Genomic DNA, 27475 nt, shown 5'->3' with positions numbered 1-27475 from the left:
AATTTTCCTAAAAAATAAATGGGAATGGATGGGGAAGATTATTTAAAAAATGCCAGGTTTGTAAAGAAAATTCTAAGAACAATTTTACATACATGCTTGATATGGTGCCCCTAATTGTAAAATTTTTTTATTGTAAAATAGAAATAATATATTACATAAAGTCAAATCAGTTTGTAAATTTAGTTTCGTAAAACCTCTTCATAAACCTAGCACTTCTCAAATGATTAGATAGTTTGAAATTATGTATGGAGCGGTACTCTCATCTTATCATACAATGGCACGACGTCCATCGAGTGAAGTTGCCCATTTGAATAACTTGTGGTCGGGGGAGTTTGCCGAGCTGTTAACTTTCCCAGCAGTCCAAACACTTCAATCGCGTAATCACACACATATATAAACATATATTTTACTTTCCATAAACGTGATACACTGATATTAGATCTTTATCTCAAGCTACAAAGCCCTTAATTGCTTCAATATGGTATAACCCTAACGTCCCCAACATCCTTGAATATCAAGGATAAAAATTTAAGCAAAATCTTCGTTGTAGATGCCCACCAACTTTTGAAGAATATAGAAGTAGATGCCCCCCACAGGCAACAACCCATGTTTGGCTGCGGGACCCTGGTATTAGACCCCCATCAGCTTTGGTTAATTGAAGCAGAGCATTGTTTTCCTGCTTCAGTCCTGAACACAGGAGAGGTACTTTTCAAAGAATAGTGCATGATTATCTGCATAAGAACACGTCTTCTTCTCTTAAATACAGAAAGGTGCCGAAGTAACGAACCATACCAAGAAATGATGGACTTCTAGCATAAATGAAATGGGTTCGAGGTACTGAAGAAAAATTCCAAACATTCAAAAGTGAATGGATAAGTGAATGCTACAATTTCAAAATAACAAACATGTTCATGAAAAAAATATCTAAACTAAGGAGGAAACATATGTTCCAATCCGATCACATGTAACTATATTACCGGTGTTTTGGGGTTAAGTTGATTGGCTTACTCCAGCTAATATTGCATTAGAAATTTAGAACAAGAGACTCAATTTGTCATTTTTGGGGTCGTGGCCCTTATTTGTTGAGTTCCAATTTTACCTAGATAAAATAAACTAGAAGAAATATGCCTAGGTAACTTCAGTGGGTATGATCTAGATAAGGATGTCTAGATATAATGGAAAAAAATGTCATACTCACGTACTTGTCTTCATTTTGTTGACAGACAAAACTCCTGAAAAAAACCACAAAAATTCATCTAATCCCATTGACCAAGAATCTATTTTCATTGACAAACTGATAGTAGCTCGCCACCCCATAAAGTTTCCTGAAGGATCAAAGAAAACAACATCAGCTCCCATATAAAGATCAAATAGAACAAATGCAATGCACTAAGTTAATTGAAGAACTAGATTTTTGAGATATTATATGTTCTTATATGTCTTGGCCCTTTCACACTATCTCAATTTGTTGGGATTTTCATATGCTTATGCAGCATATCTTCTGATCTATTCATGCTTTATTTGATCCTTACTTGTTAATGGTCGTCATATTACTTTGCAACCATACAAAGCACATATCTTACAGTTGTGGCATCTAAACAAATATCAAGGTGAGGTACTAAAAATTGGGTTGAAGTCAAGAAAAAGTGTATAAAAACTATAATATCAACATTCGAGTTACATCAGATTCCAATGAATTTAAATTTTAAAGCCAACAAACTTCATATATTGGCAAGGCTCCGTCAACTCAGCCAAAGAGCATTTCCTCACCGCAAGAATTGTAAATTCCATTCAAAATGGAATTGAAAACCTACAAACATGATATATTGTTTGGTTCCATCAACTAAGCCAAAGAGCACTTCTTCACCACCTGAGTTTTAAATTATATACATGAAAAAACAAAAAGGCAAAGGTGCTCGATGGATATTCTAAATCCATTGATTATCACAAACCCTTGGGTACTTCTGCTGAAAGTAATCCTGGACAATGGAATATGTGCCCATCAAATAAAATGAAAGTATTTTTGTTGAGTGCTTAACATATTGAACTTACGCTAAATCTGCCAAGGATTCTGATTTGATCACAGCTTTTCCCTCTGGGAGTTCAAGCGAAGAATAATGCATAATCATTTCCTTCAACGTGTGCTTTGTGCTTTTAACGTCATTATCCCAAAAGATGCTCTGAAATCACGTGGAGAACCAGTTAGCCCACCCAAACTTCAACATGACCTACTAGAATGCAATTCTATTCTGCATGGCCATTATGACTTCGATAAACATAGACTAAGTTAAGAATGAATATACTACAAAGTAAGCATCCTTACAAGAAATAAATTTCTCTTCAAATCTCTTAAAAAAACAGAGAAACTCTACTTATGACACAAAGAAATTATCAATATATATATATCATAACCTATTCAGGGTTGTTCCAGATAAGGGTAAGCTCTCTCTTAATCTGGTGTAGGATCAGGCTATTTCAATAGATTAGTGACTCAACCATGCACTTATGATGTTATCTCTCCTGATGTGAACTAACGTGTTAGTGAGACAGAGACTCAGATTTATGTTGTTCCTTATTCCAGTCCTTACAACATAAAGGAAAGATAGATCTAAAAGTAAGACGTCTCAGGCAACCCAATCTGAGTCTTACTTTAGGATAGATCTAAAACCATTTGGATCAGGCAATCCAATTATTGGAGGGATGGTCAAAACCGTTGGATTTGAAATTAATAGGCCAATCTCTCCTTGATGAGAAAGAGGTGGAAAGGGTATTGTCGGATGATGATAGGGCAAGGAAAATTGACTGTTGGCGTTGAGCTGGAGAAAATTACTCTTAAGGAGGAGATCTCCTAGCGGCAAAAATCACAAGTCCTTTGGTTGAAGGAAGGGGATGGAAGTACAAAGTTTTTTCATAGAGTTGCCAACTCTCATCGAATAAACAATGCCATAGAGGTTCTTCACGAGGAGCTTATTGGGTAGAGATGCTATTAAGGATTACATTGTTCACTTTTATGATAAACTTTTGACAGAGCAGTACCTTTGGAGGCCCAAGGTAGACGGGCTAGTCTTTGACTCCATTGACCACACAAGTGCGGCTTGGTTGGAGAGGCCTTTTGACGAAGACGAGGTGCTTTGTGTGAAAAAGGTATGAACAAAGATCAAGCCCCAGGGCCATATGGCTTTCCAATGGCTTTTTCCACGCTTGTTGGGACATTGTTAAAGAGGATCTAATGAAGGTTTTTATTGAATTTCATGCTTTTATGAAATTCGAGAAGAGTCTTAATATCTCATTCATCACTCTTATTCCAAAAAGGGCGAGGTCGGTGGAAGTGACTGATTTCCGTCCCATAAGCTTGATAAGTGGGGTTTACAAGATCATATCCAAAGTTTTAGCAAAGCAGTTGAGCGAACTCATGGGGAAGATCATCTTGAAGTCCCAAAATGCTAATGTGAAAGGAAGGCAAATTTTAGACTCGGTTTTTATCGCCAATGAATGCCTGGAGAGCAGAGTCAAATCTGGCATTCCAGGCATCTTGTGTAAATTGGATATGGAAAAGACATTTGATCATGCGAACAGAGATTTCTTGTTGTATATCCTTGGTCGGTACGGCTTTGGAGAAAGATGGTGCCAGTGGATAAAGCATTGTATCACAACAGTCAGATTCTCAATCTTGGTCAATAACACTTCTGAAGGCTTCTTCAACAGTTCTCGAGGATTGAGGCAAGGGGATCCTCTCTCCCCACTCCTATTTATTCTAGTCATGGATGTGCTAAGCAGAATGCTGGAAGGGGCGGTCGATGGGGGTTTCATCTTAGGTTTCTCAGTGAGCGGTTCTTCGCAGGAAAGCTTGACAGTCTCCCCATCTGCTTTTCGCCAACGATACTTTGATCTTTTGTGACCCGGATCTGGATCAGTTTCGCTCCTTAAGAGCACTTCTACTCTGCTTTGAAGTTGTATCCGGCCTTAAAGTTAACTTATCCAAGTCGGAAGTAGTTCCCGTTGGATTGGTCAATAACTTATGTGAGGTGGTTGACATATTGGGCAATATGTCTGCAAGATATCATCATTGCCTATGAAGTATCTTGGACTCCCCTTGGGGGCCCCTCATAAATCTAAGATAACGTGGGAAGGGATCGTTGAGAAAATTGAAGGCAAACTAGCAAGGTGAAAGAGAATTTACTTGTCTAAGAGGGGAGAATCATACTTATTAAGAGTACGTTATCTAATCTTCCAACATTCTTCCTTTCTTTATTCCCTATGCCTAAAAGGGTGGCGAATAGATTAGAGAAAATTTTCCGTGATTTCTTATGGGAAGGGTTAGAGGATGCAAAGAAATTCCATTTGATCAAATGGGATAAAGTATGCACCCCCTTGTTTTGTGAAGGATTGGGCTTTAGAAAATTGAGAACTTTCAACAAGGCTCTCCTTGGAAAATGGTTATGGCGTTATCATCTTGAAGGAGACACTCTATGGAGGAAGATCTTAGAGGTCAAATATGGGAGTGTCTGGGGAGGTTGGTGCACAAAGGAAGTAAAGAGGGGCTTATGGAGTGGGAGTTTGGAAACTTATCTGGAATGTTTGGGATGATTTTCTCGATAACTGCAGATTTGTGGTGGGAAGGGGCACGCGAATCAGGTTTTGGCACGACAATTGGTGTGGGGATGTCGTCCTGAAAAACCCTTTCCCCTCTCTTTATAGCGTCTGATCAGGGCTCCTCGGTAGCTGATAATATGTGCAGTAATACGGATGTCATTCATTGGTCTGTGAGGTTCACTAGAACTGTTCAGGATAGGGAGGTGGGAGACATCACTGAATTCTATAGAGTGTTATATGCGTTGAAACAAAGGGTAGGAGAGGAGGATAGGTTATGCTGGACAGGCACTGGTAACAAGAATTTTTTTTTTTTTAACTTTTTTATTTTTATATATATAGGTAAACGATAGTATTAATACGAATAGGCATAGCCCAAGTAAAACAAGAAGTTATATAAGAGATAAAACCTATCTAAGTTGCTAAAGAAGACAAAAGAAAATCGTGCATATTTTGGTCATTAAAGTCTACAGCAATGGCCCAAAGGACTATAGAAGTGAAAAAAAAAAAGAGCGAAGCTCCACTAGTGTCCTCTCCTTGTCTTCAAAAATCTGCTCATTACGCTCTCGCCATATGCACCACATAACACATATTGAAACCATTTTCCACACGGCTTTGATCTGTGGTAATCCACCCGGCATCCTCCAACTGGCCAATAACTCAATCACTTATCGTCAAAATCTTATCCAGGGTCGCTGGCCAGACAAAAAAAAGTGCTTTGGGAGGTGCCTTATTCCTCCACAATCTTTTCCAAGGGAACTGACTATTTGGTGTGGTTATAAGGGATTGATAGAATGAGCGAACCGAGAAGTTCCCCTTACTCGCAAGTGTCCACCACAACTTATCTTCTCGCATACCATTCAACTTCGTGGAATACACTAAGCTGAAAAAAGCCTCAAAACTATCTATCTACTTCTCAATCTTGAGGTGCTCTACTAAAGGTGACATTCCATTGGACTTGATCCCCTAAAAGAACCAGAAAATCCACCACCAAAGCTTTTGGCTCACATGCCACACGGAACACGGTAGGAAAAGCATCCTTCAGCACCATCTCCCCACACCAAATGTCCCTCCAAAATTTTATACCAGTCCCTTCCCCCACCAAGAATCTAGTGCAGTTAGCAAACACTCCCCATTCACGTCTGATGTGTTTCCAAATCCCCACCCCATAGGGAGCATTCCCATTTCTAGTACACCAACCACCCCATATTCTCCCATGTCTGCGGTCAACAACTAATTTCCATAATGCTTCCAATTCCATATTGTATCTCCAAAGCCATTTACCAAGAAGTGCTCGGTTAAACATCTTCAAGTTCTTTATTCCCAATCCACCTTATGAGAGTGGTTTGCATACCTTGTCCCACTTAACTAAGTGGAATTTGAATTCGTTCCCCATCCCACTCCATAAGAAATCCCGGTAAAGTTTTTCAATGCGTGAAGCCACAGAGGTTGGGATTGAGAATAAAGACAAGAAATAAGTTGGTAGATTAGAGAGAGTACTTTGGATAAGAGTCACACGACCTCCTTTTGACAAGTATAGTCTATTCCACCCTGCTAGTCTTTTTTCCACTTTCTCAATAACTGAATCCCGGATTTGTAGGGATCATGAAGTAGCCCCCAACGGTAGCCCCAAATAAGTCATAGGGAGAGAACCAACCTTACAGCCCAAAGTGTTACCCAATTGCTGATTAATACTGATTCTACCGACTGGCACTAATTTTGATTTATCAAAATTCACCCTTAAACCCGACGCTACTTCAAAGCATAGAAGAAGGGCCTTTAATGCCCTAAGTTGTTCTTTATCTGCTTCGCAAAAAATTAGTGTCGTCTGCAAAAAGCAAGTGAGAGATAGAAATAAAGCCCCTATTCGAGTCACCCACTGAGAAACCAGCCACAAAACCATTGGCGACCAGAGCAGTTAACATCCTACTTAGGGCCTCCATGATGATAACAAAGAGGAGTGTGGACAAAGGATCTCCCTGTCTTAAAAAACCTCAAGAGCTGTCAAAGAAACCCTCCGGGCTGCCATTAATAAGGACTGAAAATTTTGCCGTTGAGATACACCATCTGATCCACATGCGCCATTTCTCCCCAAAGCCACATCTCTACAATAGATATAGGAGAAAGTTCCAGTTTATATGGTCGTAAGCTTTTTCCATGTTTAGTTTGCAAATAATCCCTGCAATACCAGATTTTAGTCTACTATCCAAACATTCATGGGCTATTAACATGGAATCCAGAATTTGACGACCCCTTACAAAAGCATTTTGAGGCTTAGAAATAATTTTTCCTAAAACCTTCCCTAGTCTGTTAGCCAACACCTTTGCCAGAATTTTGTAGATTCCGTTGATAAGGCTAATGGGCCGAGGCTCCAGATTTCTTCGGAATAAGAGCGATAAAAGTAGCATTCAGGCTTTTCTTGAATTTCCCAGCATGGAAAAATTCTTGAAACACATTCATGATGTCTTCTTTCACAACCTCCCAACACGTTTGAAAAAACCCCATCGAAAAACCATCTGGTCCTAGCGCTTTATCTTTCTCCATTTTCCTAATCACATCATGTACTTCATCTTCTTCAAAGGCTCTTTCTAACCATGATGCTAATTGTGGTTCAATAGAATCAAAGTCAAGCCCATCCACTGTTGGCCTCCATCCCTCTCGTTCTGAAAAAAATTTTTCAAAAAACTCACCACATGGTCCCTGATCACTGGAGCCTCTGTGCAGTCTCTACCATTGATTTTCAACATCTCAATGGTATTATTTCTCCTATGTGAGTTGGCCACGCTATGGAAAAATTTCGTGCTTCGATCCCCCTCTTTTAACCAAAGGGCTCTTGACTTCTGACGCCAAGAGATCTCTTCTAAAGATAATATTCTTTCTAATTCTGAAACCAGATCTGTCTTACGTGATAGTTCCTCTAGGGTGAGGACTCTGTCTTCGGTGATTCTATCAAAATTCTGAATCTCCTCAGTCATGGTTTGCTTTTGTTCTCCCACATCTCCAAAACTTTGAGAATTCCAAAGCTTTAAATCGTTCTTTAGAGTTTTTAATTTACCTGCAAGAATAAAAGGAGGAGTGTCATGAAACTGATAAGAAGACCACCAATGTCTTACTTTGTCCACAAAGCCTTCACTTTTAAGCCACATGTTTTCAAACCTAAAAGAACGCCGACCACCTTGAATACCACCTCCATCCAGTAAAATGGGAAAGTGATCCGAACATAGAGATGGTAATCTCTTTTGAGATACCTCCGGGTAATGACATTCACAATCCGGCGAAATTAGGAATCTGTCTAGCCAAGAGTACGTCTGGTTGTTGGACCAGGTGAAAGGGCCACCCACAAGTGAGAGGTCCACCAAATTCAAGTCAAAACTACAATCTGAGAACTCAGTCATGGTTGGGCTTAGGCGACTAACTCCCGATCTTTCACTAGAGAATCTTGTGATGTTAAAGTCACCGCCTATGCACCAAGGGAGGTCCCACTAGCTCCAAATTCCAGCTATTTCCTCCCATAAATGTTTTCTAATGTTTTCAGCATTGGGCCCATATATACCTGCAAATGCCCACATAAAATTGTCTTCCGCCAAATTAAAGGATACAACCACTGAAAATTCCCCTACAAACTCCTCCATTTTGTCCATCACCCTCTTATCCCACATCACAAGAATTCCACCTGAGGCCCCATTCGAGGCTAAATAAATTCAGTCTACATACAGACAATGCCACACACTTCTCACTAATTTTCTGTTCACCAATTTCAATTTAGTTACTTGTGAACAAACGACATCCGCCCTCCATTCTCGAAGTAAATTTTTTGTGCGTAAGCGTTTGTTGATCTCATTAAACCCCGAACGTTCCATGATAAAATTTTTGGCTTCATAACAAATCAGCATTACCCTTCCCTTTGATTCTATCACGGCTTGAACTCCCCTCGTTCAAATACCAGTCAAGTCTCTTGAGCTCCCTTTGTTTCTTGGAGCCATTTTTTTCGTATGCGCATGACCCACCTCTATTGCCGTGAGAAGCGCCATGAATTGTTCTTCGTAACCCACACACTTTATTCCCACAACATGTTGTATATCCTCTACCCTTCTGAGGACCCAATCTGACATCTCAAAATCTCTAGGTAATAAGCAATTCAAAGGGTAAGGGTTCCTGTCACCAACCTCATTATCATCCCCAGATAAATTATTTCTTCCTCATTCAGCCATGGTGTCCACGTTATTATCCTTTTTAGCAGCAACCATTTGAGTATCCGGGACCATAACGATGTCTGTGTGATTTTGCGAGCTCCCTTCCGATCTATCCTCCCCAGTTTCCAAGTTCCTGTCGTCGCCACCTTCTGAAAAAAAAAAAAAAAACCAAATGTTCACCCGGAACTAAGGGGGCCTCCACTTGGGGTGACGTTGACTCCTTACCCATATTCAGCGTGCTTTGTGTGTCAAGGAGCTCACCCGAAGCCACAGGAGCCTCCATCTGGCCTGAATGAAGTTCGATGCCCCCTGTCGTTACATTCTATGCGGGGAAATCAGGGAGAAACGTGTCAAGGAGCTCGCCCGAAGCCACGGGAGCCTCCATTTGGCCTGAACGAAATACGATGCTCCCTGTCGTTATGTTCTATGCATGAAAAACAAGGAGAAACGAAGAAAAATGCCAGCTATCCTCTCGTTCGGCATCCCATGATGACAGAATTTGCTCCATTGTGAGTGCCGGCATTGTCTGTTCCACCTAGGTTGGGTTCATCGTCGGTATCAGCGCAACCGATAATTTCTTCTTTGGAGCAGGTCCGGACGAAGCTAGCGGGTCGCTGTTTTGGATTCTCCTCCATGTGGGAGCCTGCCCGCTAGGCTGAGAATTAAGGTTGGGCTGGGACTGGCATATGGTGAGGTTGGGCTAGGACGGGCCTATAATGGGGCTGGGTTGGAGGGAACCCATATGTTCCGGTGTGGGTTTTTCTAGATGCAAATCAAATGCCCCATTCGGGCCCAAGGAAGGCCCATAACCATTCGGCCCCTTTTCTTTCCTTATTAAAAAGTCTACTTGAGCCTGCAAATCACATAACTGAGCCTTAGCTTCCAGAAGAAGCCTCAAAGTCTCCCCTTTTGTCACGCAACCTTCATTTCTGCACCCACTACCCTGGCAAATTGTTGGACGTCTTTCACTATCAAAGGGTTGTCCCGTATTCGGACCACTGTATCCTTTCTTGCCTTTGTTTTCAAACCGATGTTCAATGGGTTGCACCACCATCAGTGCTTCCCGGTAGGAACAAGGCTGTGGCTGAGCTTCCGTATGTGTCCTCTTCACTCCTCCATTGCTGTGAAAATTTCTGTTGACAACTAAGGACTCCCGCAACGCCTCCCCCATTCTCCTCCATCCATTATCCTCTTCCTCTGGGACAGATAAAATTCCTCCTCCCTCCACCACTAAATTCCACCACCGCCAAGTAACGGCCTCTTTCATTTGAGCACCGCTGGGCAATGAAGCTTCGGTTACCTTCCCTTATTGTGGTGTAGAAATCACTTTTCTCAAATTTTGAACATGAATCCATTGCCTTGGCCAGCCATTGTATCGAAGCAGGTCCCAATGTAACCGTAGCCACCACCTTCCAAGACCTTTCTGTGATAACCAAGTTGACCCCCTCTTTCGCAATTGTAAATTGCTTAGAGTCAATAACTAAAACTTGAATGAGACCCATGAAGTGTGTTGCCCCCAGGAAAAAAAAAAAAAAAACCGTGCAAACCGTCGCTAACCACCCAAACTCAGCGGTGAGATTGAGTAAGTGCTATCATCGTCGATAAGAGAAAAGGTATGGAAAGAAAACAAGTACTAAATATCCTTATGGACAAGTGAAAACAAGCTAAATTGTTTTCATACTACAAGACCTTGTCGACTCAATCCCCTAATGCTTTTCCTTGGAAGAGCATTTGGAGGAGCAATGCCCTCTCAAAATTGCGTTCTTTGGTTGGCTGGCTTCTCATGGTAAAATACTGACCATAGGCAAATTAAGAAAACATGGACCATACATAATGGATTGGTGTTACATGTGCAAACACAATAGCGAATCTGTGGACCACCTTCTTCACTGTGAAGTAGTTAAGGTATTGTGGGATGAAATTCTCTCGAGGCTTGGTATCGCATGGGCTATGCCTAGGAGTGATCGATCTATTGTCTTGTTGGCGAGGGATAAGGGGCAATCGCCAGATTGCAGCTGTATGGAAGATGGTACCTCTATGTTTAATATGGTGCACATGGACCGAAAGAAATGGACGATGTTTTGAGAACATGGAACCCTCTCCAGAGAGTTTCAGGGCTTTTTTCTTTCATATTTTACTACTTTAGGCATCTTCTATTGTACTAAACAGAACAAGCCTTAATGACTTTTATGCTACTATCAGTAGCACTTAGTTTTGTAACTAGGCTCTTTCTTTTATACTCCCTATGTACTCGGGCTTTGCCTATTTACATGGATCAATAAAATCTCTTTACCTATTAAAAAAAAGTACATCTTACAACTACTTTACCAATCAGAGTTGAAGCAGGAAAACAGAAGCATTTTGAGGATAAATAGTTAGCTCATAGATGAGAAGGCTAGATAGAAGGAGTTGAGTGTTAAGGCATTCAAAAAGATAAAACAATTCTACAAATGATACAAAGGAATCATCAATACATTATCAATTTCATCAAAAGTTTTTAAACTCACTCATGTATAACAAGAAATGTCACAAGGAGAAATTTACCTTCCTAATATATTCTCTTTTCACATCTTCCCATGGTACTTTGCCTAGGGGAGAGAAAATTGAAGCATTCCAAAGAGCTCCTCTAGCAACCATCACCGATGAAGCACCTAAAGAAAACCAGTATTAGTTAGAAATTGTATGTATTAATAAATATTATAACCAAGAAAACAATAAATATTTATGAACGTAAAGGCAAAAAAATCAATAACAAGGGAAGAAAGATACCAAGAATACAAGCCATAAAAGTTAATATTCCTCAAACAGATAGCTTTTTTCCTGATAAGTAATCCCTCAGACAGATAGCAACAACCCATATTTGCAATCTCTAGGCTGAAGGGTTTTGATGATACCACATGCTCTTTTTATCCCTGCCTTTCCTTCGAATTGGCATCTCTCCACCTTAGTATACTGGCAAACCCACCACATCCTCAAAATATCCCTTCTTCCATTTAAGTCAGGGTTCCTACTGGCCACAATCTCTAAACTTGCCCACAATCACAACAATAAATTGAATTCAGAAATCAGGTGATTGTCCCTTCACTATTATTATGCATGCCTACTCTCGCTAATAAATTTCCACTAAACACATACCTTCCTTGTGCCTATGACTTTATGCATTCCATCATCAGGGACAGAAGATTATAAGTGTAAGGAGAGCCAAGATAACACACACTTTCCTATAGCTTCAAGATGCTGGAATTATAATAGACCAGATATCCTCACTTAATATGAGATGACATAAAGCAACACTAGGTTGAGTTAACCATTGACTTTAAGAATCTGTTCACTTAAGATTGGAACAATGCTTCAGATTGAACAGAGACAACATTCTCCAAACACCAAACTCAGACAAGATGAAGAAGCCCTCCCTACACTTCCAGATAGAAAGTGATATATGAAAATAAGACAGAAAAATAAACCAACTAGGGCAACAACAGCATCTCTGCACCATGTACAATGGATCAAATTAGATTCAGAGTCTCTTGAGATCCTATTCAGATAAATTCCAATCCATCAGAAATATGTCCATTGAATGCCTGATGGTAACAGCACCAGATATCATTAATGAAATATTTAATTACAAAAAAAAAAGAAACTGTAACTGCATCAGTTAGGTTTCAAGTAACATCCTTTTCAATAAAATTGAGAATCTCTCAACTAAATGTAGCATCTTTGATGCACTGAAACTGATCATACTCAAAGGCATCACCTCACATAAGTATAAAGTAACATCATTTACAATAAATTAGAGAATCTCATAACTACCTGTAGCATCTTTTATGCATTGAAAATCATCATACTTGAAAACATCACCATTTGCTATAACTGGAATGGATAAGGCTGCTACAACATCAGCAATTTCATCCCACTTAGCTGGATCCCTGGGCCTATCAGCAACTCTTCTGCAAGTAATTGAACACGAATAGATAAGTTCTTTTACTAAACAAATAAGATAATTTTGTATATTTAAGTTTACTAGAGGTCCCAAACTCTAAAAGAATGGTACAAACTCACAATCCCACTTGACATTGCAATTACAATCCTACAGTTTGTTTTTGTTGTTTTTGTTTATCAGGATGTTTCTCTCTTTAGCATTATACATATGAACACGTTGGTGCTCCACAAAGAATTGCCTTTACAATTGATGACACTTCAAAAGCCTTATCTTCAACCTCACTTTATTGAGTAAAACTTTTTTCCTCAACCACTCATGATTATCAAAAGTACTTTAGAAGCCTCAGTATGTCCTCATTTTGAGTTTTGGTAAACAAGTCAACGGTTGAGGGTCTGCTACGTCACCTACTACTGGGTTCTACTAACCTCTCCTTGTCTATCTCTGGCCTAAGACACTTACAATTTCTGCCATCTACACCATCTATTTTTCCACTGCTAGCCTTCTCCCATAGCATTTTTAGCTTCCATGATCACTCTTAGTCCATCTCATTCCCTGATTCACAGTTAAGACCCATTCTGTCTAGTTAAACCAAAATGTTGGCTATCTGTATCCTCTGTTCTGTACTTTGATTTTCCATGCTGTCAAACTATAAGAAAGAAGGGAACTATCCAGTGGACACCACTGGAACAAAAATCCAAAATCTTAAGGGGGAAAAATAAGAAACAAGAAGCTCTCGTGCATCATTTCTCTCCCTTTTCCAGGAAGCAAAATGGTGGGGCAAAGATGACTGGATCCATTTCCTCCCTCCCTCACTTCCATTTTCTTCCCCCTTCGAACTAAACATACCATTAGGAATATGATCATCTCTATTACTTTCTTTTAGTGATAAGTATCTGGTACTGTTGAAAAAATAGAAGTGTTAAGATGCACCACGGAGGTTGATATGATAATAAAAGCCTTCATGAAGTAAAAAACCAAGGGTTTCTACCATTTTTTTTTTTTTTTATAAGACATGGAACCTCTCCCTGAGGCATGGCCCTTTGGACCCACTCCTTGAGAGTAATTCCGTGAATACACAACCCTATCTGCTACAACCATGTATCAGGTAATCCAGGGGAACTACTAGCAGGGAATAATACTCGGGATGTTCAAGTTTACAGATCATCCTAAGCCTGTGCTTCAACTACTAGGATGCTCCTTGAAGGGTTACTGAAAATTATAGAGATCTAGGACAAGAGAGAAAAGTGAAAATTAAAGACTTACCTGCCATGGACAGCAAGAGCAGAAACACCAGTTTTCTCAATTCGCCTTGCTAGTTCTACGGTATCCTGAGGTGATCTTAAAAGTCTAATCTTACATGTAACTGGTATCTCCAAGTTCCTCCTTAATGTCGTCAGAATCTGGTTTTTAAAATAATCAAGGGTCAAGGAAAAACCACAAAAAGTGCTCACAGGAAAGGGAGGGAAAAGACAGGAAAGAGAAATAAAGCATTTTGAGAGGATAAGCATTGCATACATCATGAATTAGCTCTGGTTTAGTCAATAGTGCAGCACCCATGCCCCCACTAATGGAAAATGACTTAGGGCAACCCATATTGATATCCACTGCTGCTACATCTTTACAGCTACAAGAAGGAATGCTGTGTCAGTAGTTTACTCATCGCGGCGAATGAAGGTAAAAGCCAATCCAGACTTGAATTTTCAACAGATACATTGTACAGACCCAGAAAAAATATGGAGAAGCTGCTAAAAGTGGGGAGAGGTACTTTGTAAAACATAAAGAACCTAAAGAAACAAATGGGTAGATAGCAGACATGTAAATGGACCTAAAATCTGACAATTTTTTATCCAAAAATTCTTTGTCATACAAGTAATACTTTCTATCCAAAATTATAAAAACAAAAGCATAGAAGTGAGTAATTAGTCTTGTTAAATTATCCTAATCTCATTATAAGGAAAGGCAAGGCACAATTAACTTACACTATTTGAGCAGCAGTGAGAGCTCTCGCAGCATCGGAAGTGCCAATCTGAAATACCACCCGGTTTCTTTCTTGGTTGCATGTACGGAAAACAACATTCTCTGTCCCCCTCTCGACAAAATCAATACACCCAACACATTCTGACCAAGATTGAGATAAATATGAGTTTCCCAAAGCCAAAAAAAAAAAATGCAACAAATAGGATGAATCATTTCCTTCCACGATGTACTCACATTTTTTATGAAAAAAAAAAAAAAAAAACTCATTTCCTTCAACGACTGCCGTCAAAAACTTATCCTTTTTGTTGACCAATAACAGCATAGATACTCCAATCACCTTAAATTCAATTCGTCAATTAAAAGAAGAGAGGCTATAATAATATGGGGAAAAAAAAAACAAAACAAAAACTTTTTTTATTTATTATTTTCCCATTGAAAACGTAAAGAGAAAAAATTGCTTACACAGACCATTGATAAGCAAGGTACCTTGAACCAGATCGCTAATACACAGCACGGGCAAAAGTGCAATCTCCAAAGTTTAAAAGAACTCCCAATGTAACCTCACCCTTGTGTGGAAAATGATGCAATTTTTTTTTAGGAAAAGTTAAAAAAAAAAAATATTTGCAAATTAAAACCTCTAAACTAAAGTCCTAGCCCCTATGTTAGGCTTACCAAAGAAAATATACAAAAAGCTGATTTTCTTATTCACTCTTCTGAAGAAAAACCTCCCTCACTTTAATGAATTCTAACTCAAATAATACTCCCTCCCTCCATAAGAATTGGATGGAAGGTGAAGTTATGGATGTAAGACCAAATAAACGTATGTGTAAAGTGCCTTTTTAAAAAGTTTCAAATCCTCACCTCACATGCATTATTTAACGTACCTAAGAAAATAATACTAAAGTACCCAAAGTGCACTTGCAAGACACTCCTAACTGAGGGTTTGTACACCCCCAGAATTAGTCAAAACTTTCTTCACGAATACCTAGTGCTAATAAAAAAAAATTTAATTAAATTAAAAAAAACAAAAAAACAGAAACAAAAACAAACAAACTCACTTCAACCCCCCTAGGAGTTGGCTCAAGTGGTTAGAATTGTAGTGTTGGCGGTATGCTCCGTCCAGATCTAAGATTCAAATCTTCTTGGGTGCAAACAATTTCTAGGGGCCATCGGATTGATCTTGAATTACTAGAAGTGCAATTGCAGAAAATTCCTTTTTGAGGGTTTGTGCACCCCTGGGATTAGTCTGGACTTTGTTATTGGAAACCCAGTGCCAATAAAAAAAATTCCTCATTTCTCCTTCCCCAGCAAGTTTGTATAAATCTTTATGTTAGTCCTCACCTAGCTTATGACATACATCATCTATGCTGTACAATCAGTTGTGCCCACAGCATTTTTGTACTGATCTTAAACATAGAGCACAAATTTACCATATAATCTGCACACACGAGTCCACGACTTGACTAGTCCCTGATCAATACTCTGCTCTTCTACAATATTGGCACCTTATTGAGCAGGTATTGTAACATACGAACCTAGAATAGGACTTAGAGATTAATTTAGCTAGTATTTATTTATTTATAAGTATTATTTTATTTTATTATTTTTTAAATGAGATAACAGACCAGATTAAATAGAGTTTTTAGCTCATAAGGTAGTTTCCCCTTATCTTGGTTCCTCTGTTGTTATTGGATGAGTCTCAATTTAAAAAGATTCCTAGATAAGAACCAACACTCAAACCAGACCTTATCTAATCTCGTGAGGACCCACGTAAATAAAAAACTCCTTCCCTCATCCATAAAATCCCACGATACACCCAGATTCATCCCACAAAAAGAAAATAAATAAATCTAGTTTACACGGGATGGAGGAGACTCACGCATAGGCTTAATTTCCTGCACCCTTAGCCGACCACCCCCAGGATGCCGGAGAATCACCATTAGCCACAGAAATCGCCGACCAGTTCATCTCCGACGAACCCACTTCCTCCAGTAAGCCATTGCCGTCGCACTCACTCTCCTCCCTCTCTGCTTATTTTCAGTTTCAGCCTATCTCACTCTAACTCCTTCCTTTCTCTCACTTTGTCGCACCACCCTACCCAAAGAAGCCCAGTACATCACCGGTCAAACCCAGCCACCAGTCCTCGTCACAACTGGTCCTTTTCTCTCGGTGAGTTGAGTCCTTTTCCGTTCGCATGATGCTGCCCCTTGTGCTACGAATTTCTTCACTCCTCTATCTTCTACCTTCCCGTAATGCCTTTTATTAAGATGAGTTTAATTAGGGGCTGGGTTAAGTTTTATTTGGACTTGTCTTTATTTGGGTGGGCTCTATTTATTTCAAAAACTACCATAATAGTGTTTGTGGATTAATTTTTATGTGGGTTTGATGGTTATATTGGGCTAGTTGTGCTTTTACAGAAACTGTTTTTGTAACTTTAAATGGGTTGTTTCTTTATTTGGTTTTATATTTATGGCATGATTCTTAGTACTTAGAATGCTATGATGTATTTTCCTAGAAATATTAGTGACGACTAGCATCTCGTATAGGTAACGCGCTACAAGTTGAAAATTAGGAAACAGCACTAAGAGGTAAATAGTATGATCATATATATATGCATGTGTACTGTAAATATTATTGTTATGTATGAAAGTACGATGTGCTCGCGATGACTATTTACGCTAATCCAAGAGCCAAGTCAAGGTTAGATTCCTTTCACGATTTTGGATGACTTATAGCATGATGCTTGTATATATAAATGGATTTGTTGCTTGATGGACTAAATATTATTAACATGTCACGTAAGCGGTATGCCATGTAATGTTCACGTTGTATGCAAGTCGTGTATGCCATGAAATGTCCATTTAATAATTTAAGTCAAGTATGCTATGCAATAAAATAACTCGATCATGTATGCCATGTCCATGTAAGTACTTAGATCATGTATGCTATGTTCATGTAGTATTTAGATCATGTATGCCATGAAATGTCATAAAGTGTTTAAATCATGTTAGATCACGTCATGCCATGCTTCGCCATGTACAAGAAATGTCATGTATAAGAATAGATCATGTTATGCCATGCCATGTACAAAAATATGCCATGTACAAGAATGTGCCATGAAGTCCAAGAAAGTTCTCGTGCATTAAGAAAGATAAACATTTTAAGGTAACACGTACCCAAGCGTGGTTACCACAAGTTAAGTGAAACACGGACTCAAGCGTGTCCCACTCCATGTCATGCAAGTTAAGTAAAACACAGACTCAAGCGTGTTTTACTGCATGTCACGCAAGTTAAGTGAAACATGGACCCAAGTGTGTTTCACTCCATGTTATGCAAGTTAAGTGAAATAGGGACTCAAGCGTGTTTCACTACATGATAAGTTATGGGGTGCCACGGACTCAAGGGTGGTTCACCATATGATATATTAAAAACAATATAAACAAGTTATTCATGCATTCACGTTACATGTTTGCCATGATTATGTATTTTTCTACTCATGTTAATGGTGTATAGACATGCTATGTAAATCTGTGACGATATATGCATGTATTAAATTAAGTTATGACTATGAGAATCTATGAATGCTATATGTTATTTGAAGAGTCTTTAAAAAAAAAAATTAAGTCTATGCTAAACTAAATAATATTTTATGGTATAATGTGCTATTTACTGAGTATTCGACTCATTTTATTGTTGTTTGTCTTTATGTTTTCTTCTATGTCTTATTGCCACAGATGGTGATTATGATGACGCAGAGCTGGACGGCCAGGAGTAGTTCTAGTATAAAGACTTAGAGAGGAATAAGTGTCAATTACACAATGATTAGCTTTCTATTACGTCATTTCAATAACTAGTCTTGTTTAAGACTAGCTTATGTTTTACTTTATTTTCAGTTTCAAGTTCCAAAGACTATTTATGTTCTTTTCAATTAATATTTTCAATAAATGAGGTATTTCAGAATATTGAGTCTCTTTACCGGGCTTTATATTATGTATGTTAGTAATGTCTCTATCCTATGGGAACGGGGGGTTACAATTGGCGTAGCGGAAGCGTGGTGTGCCCATAACCCACAAGTCTCAGGATGGAAGCTTGGCTCTGATACCAATTGTAACCCCTCGTTCCCGTAGGATAGAGACATTACTAACATACATAATATAAAGCCAGGTAAAGAGACTCAATATTCTAAAATACCTCATTTATTGAAAATATTAATTGAAAAGAACATAAATAGTCTTTGGAACTTGAAACTGAAAATAAAATAAAGCATAAGCTAGTCTTAAACAAGACTAGTTATTGAAATGACGTAATAGAAAGCTAATCATTGTGTAATTGACACTTATTCCTCTCTAAGTCTTTATACTAGAACTACTCCTGGCCGTCCAGCTCTGCGTCATCATAATCACCATCTGTGACAATAAGACATAGAAGAAAACAGAAAGACAAAAAACAATAAAATGAGTCGAATACTCAGTAAATAGCACATCATACCGTAAAATATTATTTAGCTTAGCATAAACTTAATTTTTTTTAAAGACTCTTCAAACAACATATATCATTCATAGATTCTCATAGTCATAACTTAATTTAATAATGCATATATCGTCACAGATTTACATAGCATGTCTATACACCATTAACATGAGTAGAAAAATACATAATCATGGCAAACATGTAACGTGAATTCATGAATAACTTGTTTATCTTGTGTTTAATATATCATATGGTGAACCACGCTTGAATCCGTGGCATTCCATAACTTATCATGTAGTGAAACACGCTTGATTCTGTGTTTCACTTAATTTGCATAACATGGAGTGAATTCACTTAACTTGCATAACATGGAGTGAAACATGCTTGGGTCCGTGTTTCACTTAATTTGCATAACATGGAGTAAAACACACTTGAGTCTGTGTTTTACTTAACTTACATGACATGGAGTGAGACACGCTTGAGTCTGTGTTTCACTTAACTTGTGGTACCACGCTTGTGTCCGTGTTATCTTAAAATGTTTATCTTTCTAAATGCATGAGAACTTTCTTGGACTTCATGGCACAATCTTGTACATGGCATATTTTTGTACATGGCATGGCATAACATGATATATTCTTATACATGACATTTTTTGTACATGGCATAGGATGGCATGAAGTGATCTAACATGATTTAAACACGTTATGACATTTCATGGCATACATGATCGAAGTACTTTCATGGACATGGCATACATGATCTAGTTATTTTATTGCATGGCATACTTGACTTAAATTATTAAATGGACATTTCATGGCATACACAACTTGCATACAACGTAAACATTACATGGCATACCGCTTACGTGACATGTTAATAATATTTAGTCCATCAAGCAATAAATCCATTTATATATACAAGCATCATGCTATAAGTCATCCAAAATCATGAAAGGAATCTAACATTGACTTGGCTCTTGGCGTAGCGGAAATAGTCATCACAAGCACATCATACTTTCATACATAACAATAATATTTACAGTACACATGCATATATATATGATCGTACTATTTACCTCTTAGCGTTGTTTCCTGATTTTCAACTTGTAGCGCGTTACCTATACGAGATGCTAATCATCACTAATATTTCTAGGAAAATACATCATAGCATTCTAAGTACTAAGAATCATGCCATAAATTAATTCAACAATTAATCAGCTATACTAAAATTAATATATATAATATTATTTAAAACTCATAAAATATTCCTTGGTTTTATATTTAAAAATATAACATAATAAATTTACATACACTGATCTGACCAGCCAATGAGAAAATTGACTAAAATAATAGGTTCCATAATATTCAATAGAATATAGTTTAAGACTTACTTTAAATCCCCTAAATACTTTTTTATAAAATTAAGTTGTAAAACTTGGCCTGACTTAAATCTCAGCCCAGCCCCAAATAAAGAAACAACCCATTTAAAGTTACAAAAGCATTCTGTAAAAGCACAACCAGCCCAATATAACCATCAAACCCACATAAAAATTAATCCACAAATGCTATTATGGTAGTTTCTGAAATAAATAGAGTCCACCCAAATAAAGGCAAGTCCAGATAAAACTTAACCCAGCCCCTAATTAAACTCATCTTAATAAAAGGCATTACGGGAGGGTAGAAGATAGAAGAATGAAGAAATTCATAGCACAAGGGGCAGCATCATGCGAACGGAAAAGGACTCAACTCACTGAGAGAAAAGGACCAGCTACGACAAAGACTTTGGTGGCCGGGTTTGACCGGTAACGTACTGGGCTTCTCTGGCTAGGGTGGTGCGACAAAGTGAGAGAAAGGAAGGAGTTAAGAGTGAGATAGGCTGAAACCGAAAATAAGCAGAGAGGGAGGAGAGTGAGTGCGACGGCAGTGGCTTACCGAAGGAAGTGGGTTCATCGGAGATGAGCTGGCTGGCGATTTCTGTGGCTAATGGTGGTTCTCCGGCATCCTGGGGGTGGTCGTCTGAGGGTGCAGGAAATTAAGCCTAGGCATGAGTCTCCTCCATCCCGTGTAAACTAGATTTATTTATTTTCTTTTTGTGTGATGAATCTGGGTGTATCGTGGGATTTTATGGATGAGGGAAGGATTTTTTTATTTACGTGGGTCTTCAGGAGATTAGATAAGGTCTAGTTTGAGTGTTGGTTCTAATCTATGAATCTTTTTAAATTGAGACTCATCCGATAACAACAGAGGAACCAAGATAAGGGGAAACTACCTTATGAGCTAAAAACTCTATTTAATCTGGTCTGTTGTCCCATTTAAAAAATAATAAAATGAAATAAATAAACATAATAAACATAATATTTATAAATAAATAAATACTAACTAAATTAATCTCAAGTCCTATTTTAGGTTCGTATGTTACAGGTAACCAAAACATCCATCATTAGCCCTATGAATAAAATAATGTGGAACTTCATTAAATTCAGCGAACATGAAAACAACAGTAAATCAATGTGGATGAGTGCCTCAAATTCTACATGCAAATTGATTCTCATCACAAGTTTTTTCTTTTTGTTTTTTTTAAAGAAACAACTAAGGACCCCAGATCTGCAATCAACCAGCTAGTCCGCTAACACGTTGACTAAATGAAACTGGGTTCAATATTTAAAACCTGAATGAGCCCAGTGCCACAAAACAAACTTGGAAACCCATAAGAGAAAATTAACATTTGGCTCTGCTATAAAATGAGTAATTTCTAGATAAACTTCAGATTAACCACTAAAAGAAAAGTAAAAGAGAAAACAAAGGAAAAAGAAAAAAGAAAAAAGGGAGAAGCATATGCTACTTTGTGTTATCTTAATGGTTTTTATACTGATACATGCCTTGATCCTTCTGGTTGAATCAGATCTACCTAATTGAAAACTGTTCAAACAGAAACTAAGGGTTTCTTTTAACTGAAAAGCACAGAAACTAAAAAAGTAATAAATCATCCTTAATATGCAAATAAACTCAGTTTCTCTTACGTCTAACCATTGAAAGCTTATTATTTTATCATTTATGGTATTAAAAGAAGGAGGGCCAGGTGATTCATGAACATGTTGTTGATTTTTTTGAACATTTGCTTACATAACTAGAGGAGTGGCGGCCAACGCTTGATGGCCTCGGTTTTGAGTCTATTGAGCAGCATGATGTTTCTTGGTTAGAGAGGTCTTTTGAGGAGACATTGGTGCATAAAGTGGTGAGGAGAATGGTAAAAGACAAGGCACAAGGTCTGGATGGTTTTTCTATGGGCTTCTTTCAAACATGCTGGGAACTAGCGGAGGAGGAGCTAATGCAGGTGTTCCAGGAACTGTTCTCGGCTGGAAAATTTGAGATAAGTCTCCTATTTTTATTGCATTGATGCCTAAGAATGTTGGGGCAACGAAGGTAAAGGAGTTTCAACCCATTAGCCTAGTAAATGGGGTATACAAAATAATCTCCAAGGTACTTGAAAATCGCCTAGGGGAGGTTTTGGGGAAGATTGTTACAAAACCCCAAAATGCATTTGTAAGGGGTAGACAAATCCTTTTTTTTTTTTTTTTTTTGATAGGTGGGGTAGACAAATCCTAAATGCAGTTCTTATCGCCAATGAATGTCTGGATAGATTAAAAGCTAGCAATACAGGGATCCTTTGCAAGTTGGATATGGAGAAGGCCTATGACCATGTTAACTAAGAGTTCTTACTATACGTAATAAGGAGGTGCGGATTTGGGGAGAGATGGCAGTCGTGGATCAGATGGTGTACATCAACGGCGCAATTTTCAGTTTTGATAAACATCAGTCCAGACAGTTATTTTAGCAGCACGCAAGGCCTAAGACAAGGGACCCGTTGTCTCCTCTTCACTTTGTCCTTGTCATGGAAGCACTTAGCAGAATGATTTCGACACTAGTTATTAATGGCTTCACTTTGTTCTAAGTTTTTAGAACAACTTAGAACTCTAAAAGCGGTATTGTTATGCTTTGAAGTAGCATCAGGCTTGAGAGTAAATTTTGATAAATCAGAACTAGTACCAGTTGGGAATGTTAGTAGATCTCGACAGTTGGCTAACACTTTGGGGTGTAAGGTAGCCACTCTTCCTATGTCATATCTGGGTCTACCGCTGGGGGCGGCTTCACGTGCCATAGCTATATGGGATACAGTTATCGAGAAAATAGAGAGAAGATTGGCTGGATGGAAGAGACTGTATTTATCGAAAGGAGGCCGAGTGACCCTGATAAAGAGTACTCTTTCTAACTTACCCACTTACTTCCTGTCTCTTTTTACAATTCCAGCGTCTGTGGCGGCACGGATTGAAAAATTGTATCGGGATTTCCTCTGGAGTGGTTTGGGGGATGAATTCAAGTTTCACTTAATCAACTGGGATACGGTTTGCAGACCAATTTCTTCAGGTGGTTTGGGGATAAAGAACTTGAGAAAGTTCAATCAGGCACTCCTAGGGAAATGGTTCTGGAGATATAATATGGAACCAGAAGCATTATGGAAAACAGTAGTCCATAGTAAATATGGCAGCCTATGGGGGGGATGGTGTAGTAGAGAAGGAAATGGGCCGTATGGAGTGGGGGTCTGGAAGCAAATAAGAAGAGGATGGAGGCTATTTGCCAACCATACTAAACTTTTGGTGGGGGAGGGCACACGTATAAGATTTTGGAGGGACATTTGGTGTGGGGAGGAGGCACTGAAGGATGCTTTTCCTTTTGTATATCAAATGGCGTGCGATCAAGAAGCCTCGGTCGCGGATCTTTTGATTCGCTCAGGGGATCAAGTACACTGGAACGTCACTTTCTATAGAGCAGCACATGATTGGGAAGTAAACAGTTTCGCAGATTTTTTCAACCTAGTGTACTCTATGAAGCCGAATGGATTGCATGAAGATAAGCTGTGGTGGAAACATACGGGTAAGGGTATTTTCTCGGTTCGCTCTTATTATAAGGCCCTTACAGATATACCGAATGTTCCGTTTCCATGGAGAAGATTGTGGAGGAATAAGGCGCCACCCAAAACACTTTTCTTCATCTGGACAGCAGCCCTGGGTAAGATCCTGACTACCGATAATCTGCGGAAGCGGCGGGTAATCATTACGGATTGGTGCTGTATGTGTAAGAAAGCTGGTGAGTCAGTGAATCATCTTCTGCTACACTGTGAGACAGCAAGAGCATTGTGGTGTGAAGTATTCCGTCGAGTAGGGTTGAATTGGGTGATGCCGAAGTCAGTTGTTGAACTATTAGCCAGTTGGGCGATGCCGGGGGGAGACTTACATATCAAAGCTGTGTGGAAGATGGTACCTATCTGCATTATGTGGTGCATTTGGCAAGAGCGAAATGAACGAACTTTTGAAGATAAGGAGAGGACATCTGAGGAGCTTTGTATCTTATTTTTCAGCACTTTATTTCTATGGTCTCTAGCTATAGACTTTAATAGCCTAAATGTACACGAGTTTCTAATGACTTCTATAGCCACTTAGATAGGTCTTGCCTCTTGTATACCTTCTTGTGTACTTGGGCTATGCCTTTTATTATTAATACTACCGTTTACTTATCAAAAAAAAAAGATTGCTGGCCCCAATAAGGGTACTATTAACATTTCTCATTTGTTGTTTGCAAATGATATACTAATCTTTTGTGAGGCAAATCAAAACCAGGTTCGGGCACTGAAGGCCCTCCTACTCTGTTTTGAAGCAGCGTCCAATTTAAAAGTGAATTTTGAAAAATCAGAAATGGTGCCAGTTGGAAGTGTTAACAACATAAGGCAGCTGGCTAGCATGTTGGGATGTAAGGTTGCCTCTCTCCTCATGGAATACCTTGGCCTCCAGTTGGGGGTTGCCGCAAGAGCTATTCCAATATGGGACATGGTGATTGAGAAGATAAAGCGGAGATTGACAGGTTGAAAGAGACTGTATTTGTCGAAGGGTGGCAGGATTACCTTAATTAAGAGCATGTTGTCTAATCTGCCTACTTACTTCCTATTTGTATTCCCTATTCCTGCAACTGTGGCGTCCCGAATTGAAAAACTTCAGCGTGATTTCTTGTGGAGTGGATTGGGTTATGAATTCAAATTTCATCTAGTCAGTTAGGACAAGGTATGATCTCCAATCTCCTCTAGTGGGTTGGGTATTAGAAAAATGAGGGTTTTTAATCAGGCGTTACTTGGAAAATAGTTGTGGAAATATAATATGGAACTAGAAGCACTATGGAAGTCGGTGATTGAGTGCAAATACGAAGGTTTGTGGGGGGTTGGTGTACTCAAGAGGTGGGTGGGGCTCATGAAGTGGGAGTTTGGAAGCACATCAGAGTCTTAGACGAGGATGGGGGGTCTTTACTCGACATACAAGATTTGTTCAAGGTGAGGGCACTAGGATTAAGTTCTGGAGCAACATATGGTGTGGAAATAGTGCTCTAAAGGAAATATTTCCTTCTATGTTCCGGGTGGCATGTGAAAAAGAAGCTTCAGTGGCTGATCTCATGGTGTTATTAGGGGGATAAGTCCAATGGAACATCAATTTCAGTAGGGCAGCCCAAGACTGAGAAGTGGGCAACTTTGAGGATATTTTTTAGCCTACTATATTCCATAAAACCGAGCAACCAACGAGCTGATGTGTTGTGGTGGATGTCGGTAGGTAAAGGTAAATTCTCGATTCGCTCTTTCTATAAGTCCCTCACACACTTGCCGAATAATCAGTTTCCATGGAGAAGGATTTGGCGACATAAAGGCGCCTCTTAAAGTGGCATTTTTTCACATGGACAGCTTTCCTGGGTAAGATCTTAAAAAAAAATAACTTGAGGAAACGTAGGGTGATTATAGTGGATTGGTGTTGCATGTGTAAGAAAGCTAAGGAGATGGTGGATCATCTATTACTGCACTGCGAGACAGTTAGAGTGTTATGGAATGAAGTGTTCAGTAGATTAGAGGTAGCTTGGGTTATAACCGCTACAGTGGCTGCACTATTGGCAAGCTGGACAAATTTGAGAGGCATTCAACAAATCAAAGCTATGTGGAAGATGGTCCCGATATGTATTTTGTGGTGCCTATGGCAGGAACACAATGAACAGATGTTCGAAGACAAGAAGTGCACAATAGAGGAATTAAGAACTTATTTGCTAGAACTTTATACATGGGCATAGCTGTAGATTTTAATGGCCTCAACTTTCATGACTTTCTTGTCTCTATTGCTTCAACATGGATAGGGTGTACCTTTGTATATCATCTTGTGTACTCGGGCTATGCCTATTTATTCAATAAAATTATTTACTTATCAAAAAAATAAAGGAGAACCAGACACAGAGTAAGCTGCAGTAAAGAAGGAGCCTAATCATCTCAATGACACATACTTGGAAAAAAAAGGAAGACACTTCGGCTCAAATAACAAACAAATGATTCTTAGCTCTTTACAGATCATCTGTCCTTATATCTGCCCTAAAATATAAAAGCGATAAATTTGAACCACAAAACTATTGAACTTACACTATCAAACATCCGCAAATTATGAATTTTACTTCTAATGGTACGAGTCCAATCACAAAACTACAATCAAAGGAATGAAGTAGAACAAAATCAGTCAAAGCAAACAACCAGAAACAAAGCTTGTATTGTTTAACAGCGATATTTTGCGGCAGCAGGATCAGGATTACTTGAAACCAAAGCCACGAATATATTAACTGTACGAATAGTGCCGTACCATTCACTCTTCGCTCGCATTTGACTAATTTATGGTCAATAATCTCTTCCCCGTATGTGATATCAGCACCATACTGAGCGGCTAGTAGTCTGAACGGTAGCGTTCCCTAGGAAAAAAATCCCACCAAACCCAATAAGTTCCTCATTTATAATCGGAACACCAAGATTTTCTTTCTCTAACTGTTTCCTCGGTTTTCTCCGTAACCGGACAAAGAGTAATTGTGAACAATATATCCATTTAGAGGAACGTAAAACCATGATGAAGGCAATAAATGAAGAAATTGATTTGAACAAAAGCTTCGACAAAGTAAAACTCCAGGAGTTTGGAAACTCACAACGCGAACCATGGGAGCGAGGACGAGCTTGTTCTCGTACTCCATCTTCGTCGAGCGGGCAGCTCAGATCGAAGACCCGGGTTTGACCAGTTTGGAGGAGTCCGTGTCCAGCATGGAAATTACCACTGCTAGCTGATCAAGATTGTCGGGGGAAACAGTGGGCTGGAGTTAGGATACCCAGCCCAATTAAGCCATCTTTTTTGTTGTTTCCTTTTTGCTGTACGGTTAAAATAGCCTACCATTGATTTGGTTACACAGTTTAA

At 38.9% G+C, this 27475-nt stretch overlaps 1 protein-coding gene across 7 annotated transcripts; it reads right to left on the bottom strand.

The window, feature by feature from the left end:
- Nucleotides 1-390: 390 nt before the first annotated feature.
- Nucleotides 391-27375, bottom strand: LOC122316556 (tRNA-dihydrouridine(20) synthase [NAD(P)+]-like). 7 transcript variants are annotated; one of them, XM_043133174.1, is made up of 11 exons: nucleotides 27213-27374; nucleotides 26879-26984; nucleotides 14703-14841; nucleotides 14239-14347; nucleotides 13987-14123; nucleotides 12594-12730; nucleotides 11328-11434; nucleotides 2053-2180; nucleotides 1199-1325; nucleotides 793-837; nucleotides 391-687 (listed from the first exon to the last, which is right to left on the bottom strand). In XM_043133174.1, exons 1-9 carry the CDS (start codon nucleotides 27255-27257, stop codon nucleotides 1253-1255), a joined length of 981 nt encoding a protein of 326 aa, XP_042989108.1. In that variant the 5' UTR covers nucleotides 27258-27374; the 3' UTR covers nucleotides 391-687; nucleotides 793-837; nucleotides 1199-1252. The 7 variants fall into 7 exon arrangements, with proteins under 7 accessions (XP_042989108.1, XP_042989107.1, XP_042989106.1 ...); XM_043133173.1 differs by having other exon boundaries at nucleotides 1203-1325; XM_043133172.1 differs by lacking the exon at nucleotides 793-837 and having other exon boundaries at nucleotides 391-731.
- Between the last annotated feature and the right edge of the window lie 100 nt (nucleotides 27376-27475).

This window comes from Carya illinoinensis, chromosome 7 (assembly GCF_018687715.1).
Source record: "Carya illinoinensis cultivar Pawnee chromosome 7, C.illinoinensisPawnee_v1, whole genome shotgun sequence".
Taxonomy (NCBI): Eukaryota; Viridiplantae; Streptophyta; class Magnoliopsida; order Fagales; family Juglandaceae; genus Carya; species Carya illinoinensis.
Note: the sequence above shows the minus strand (reverse complement) of the source record. Positions and strands in the feature narration are given on the sequence as shown.

What these genes read in the sequence shown, in the direction of transcription:
- LOC122316556 (XM_043133174.1), bottom strand. Translation starts at nt 27,257, where the DNA reads ATGGAGTACGAGAACAAGCTCGTCCTCGCTCCCATGGTTCGCGTT. An exon ending in AAAGAGAATATATTAGGAAG is followed by an intron (nt 2,181 to 11,327) that starts GTAAATTTCTCC and finishes ACGTGATTTCAG; the next exon opens with AGCATCTTTTGGGATAATGA. An exon ending in GAATCCTTGGCAGATTTAGC is followed by an intron (nt 1,326 to 2,052) that starts GTAAGTTCAATA and finishes TTGATCCTTCAG; the next exon opens with GAAACTTTATGGGGTGGCGA.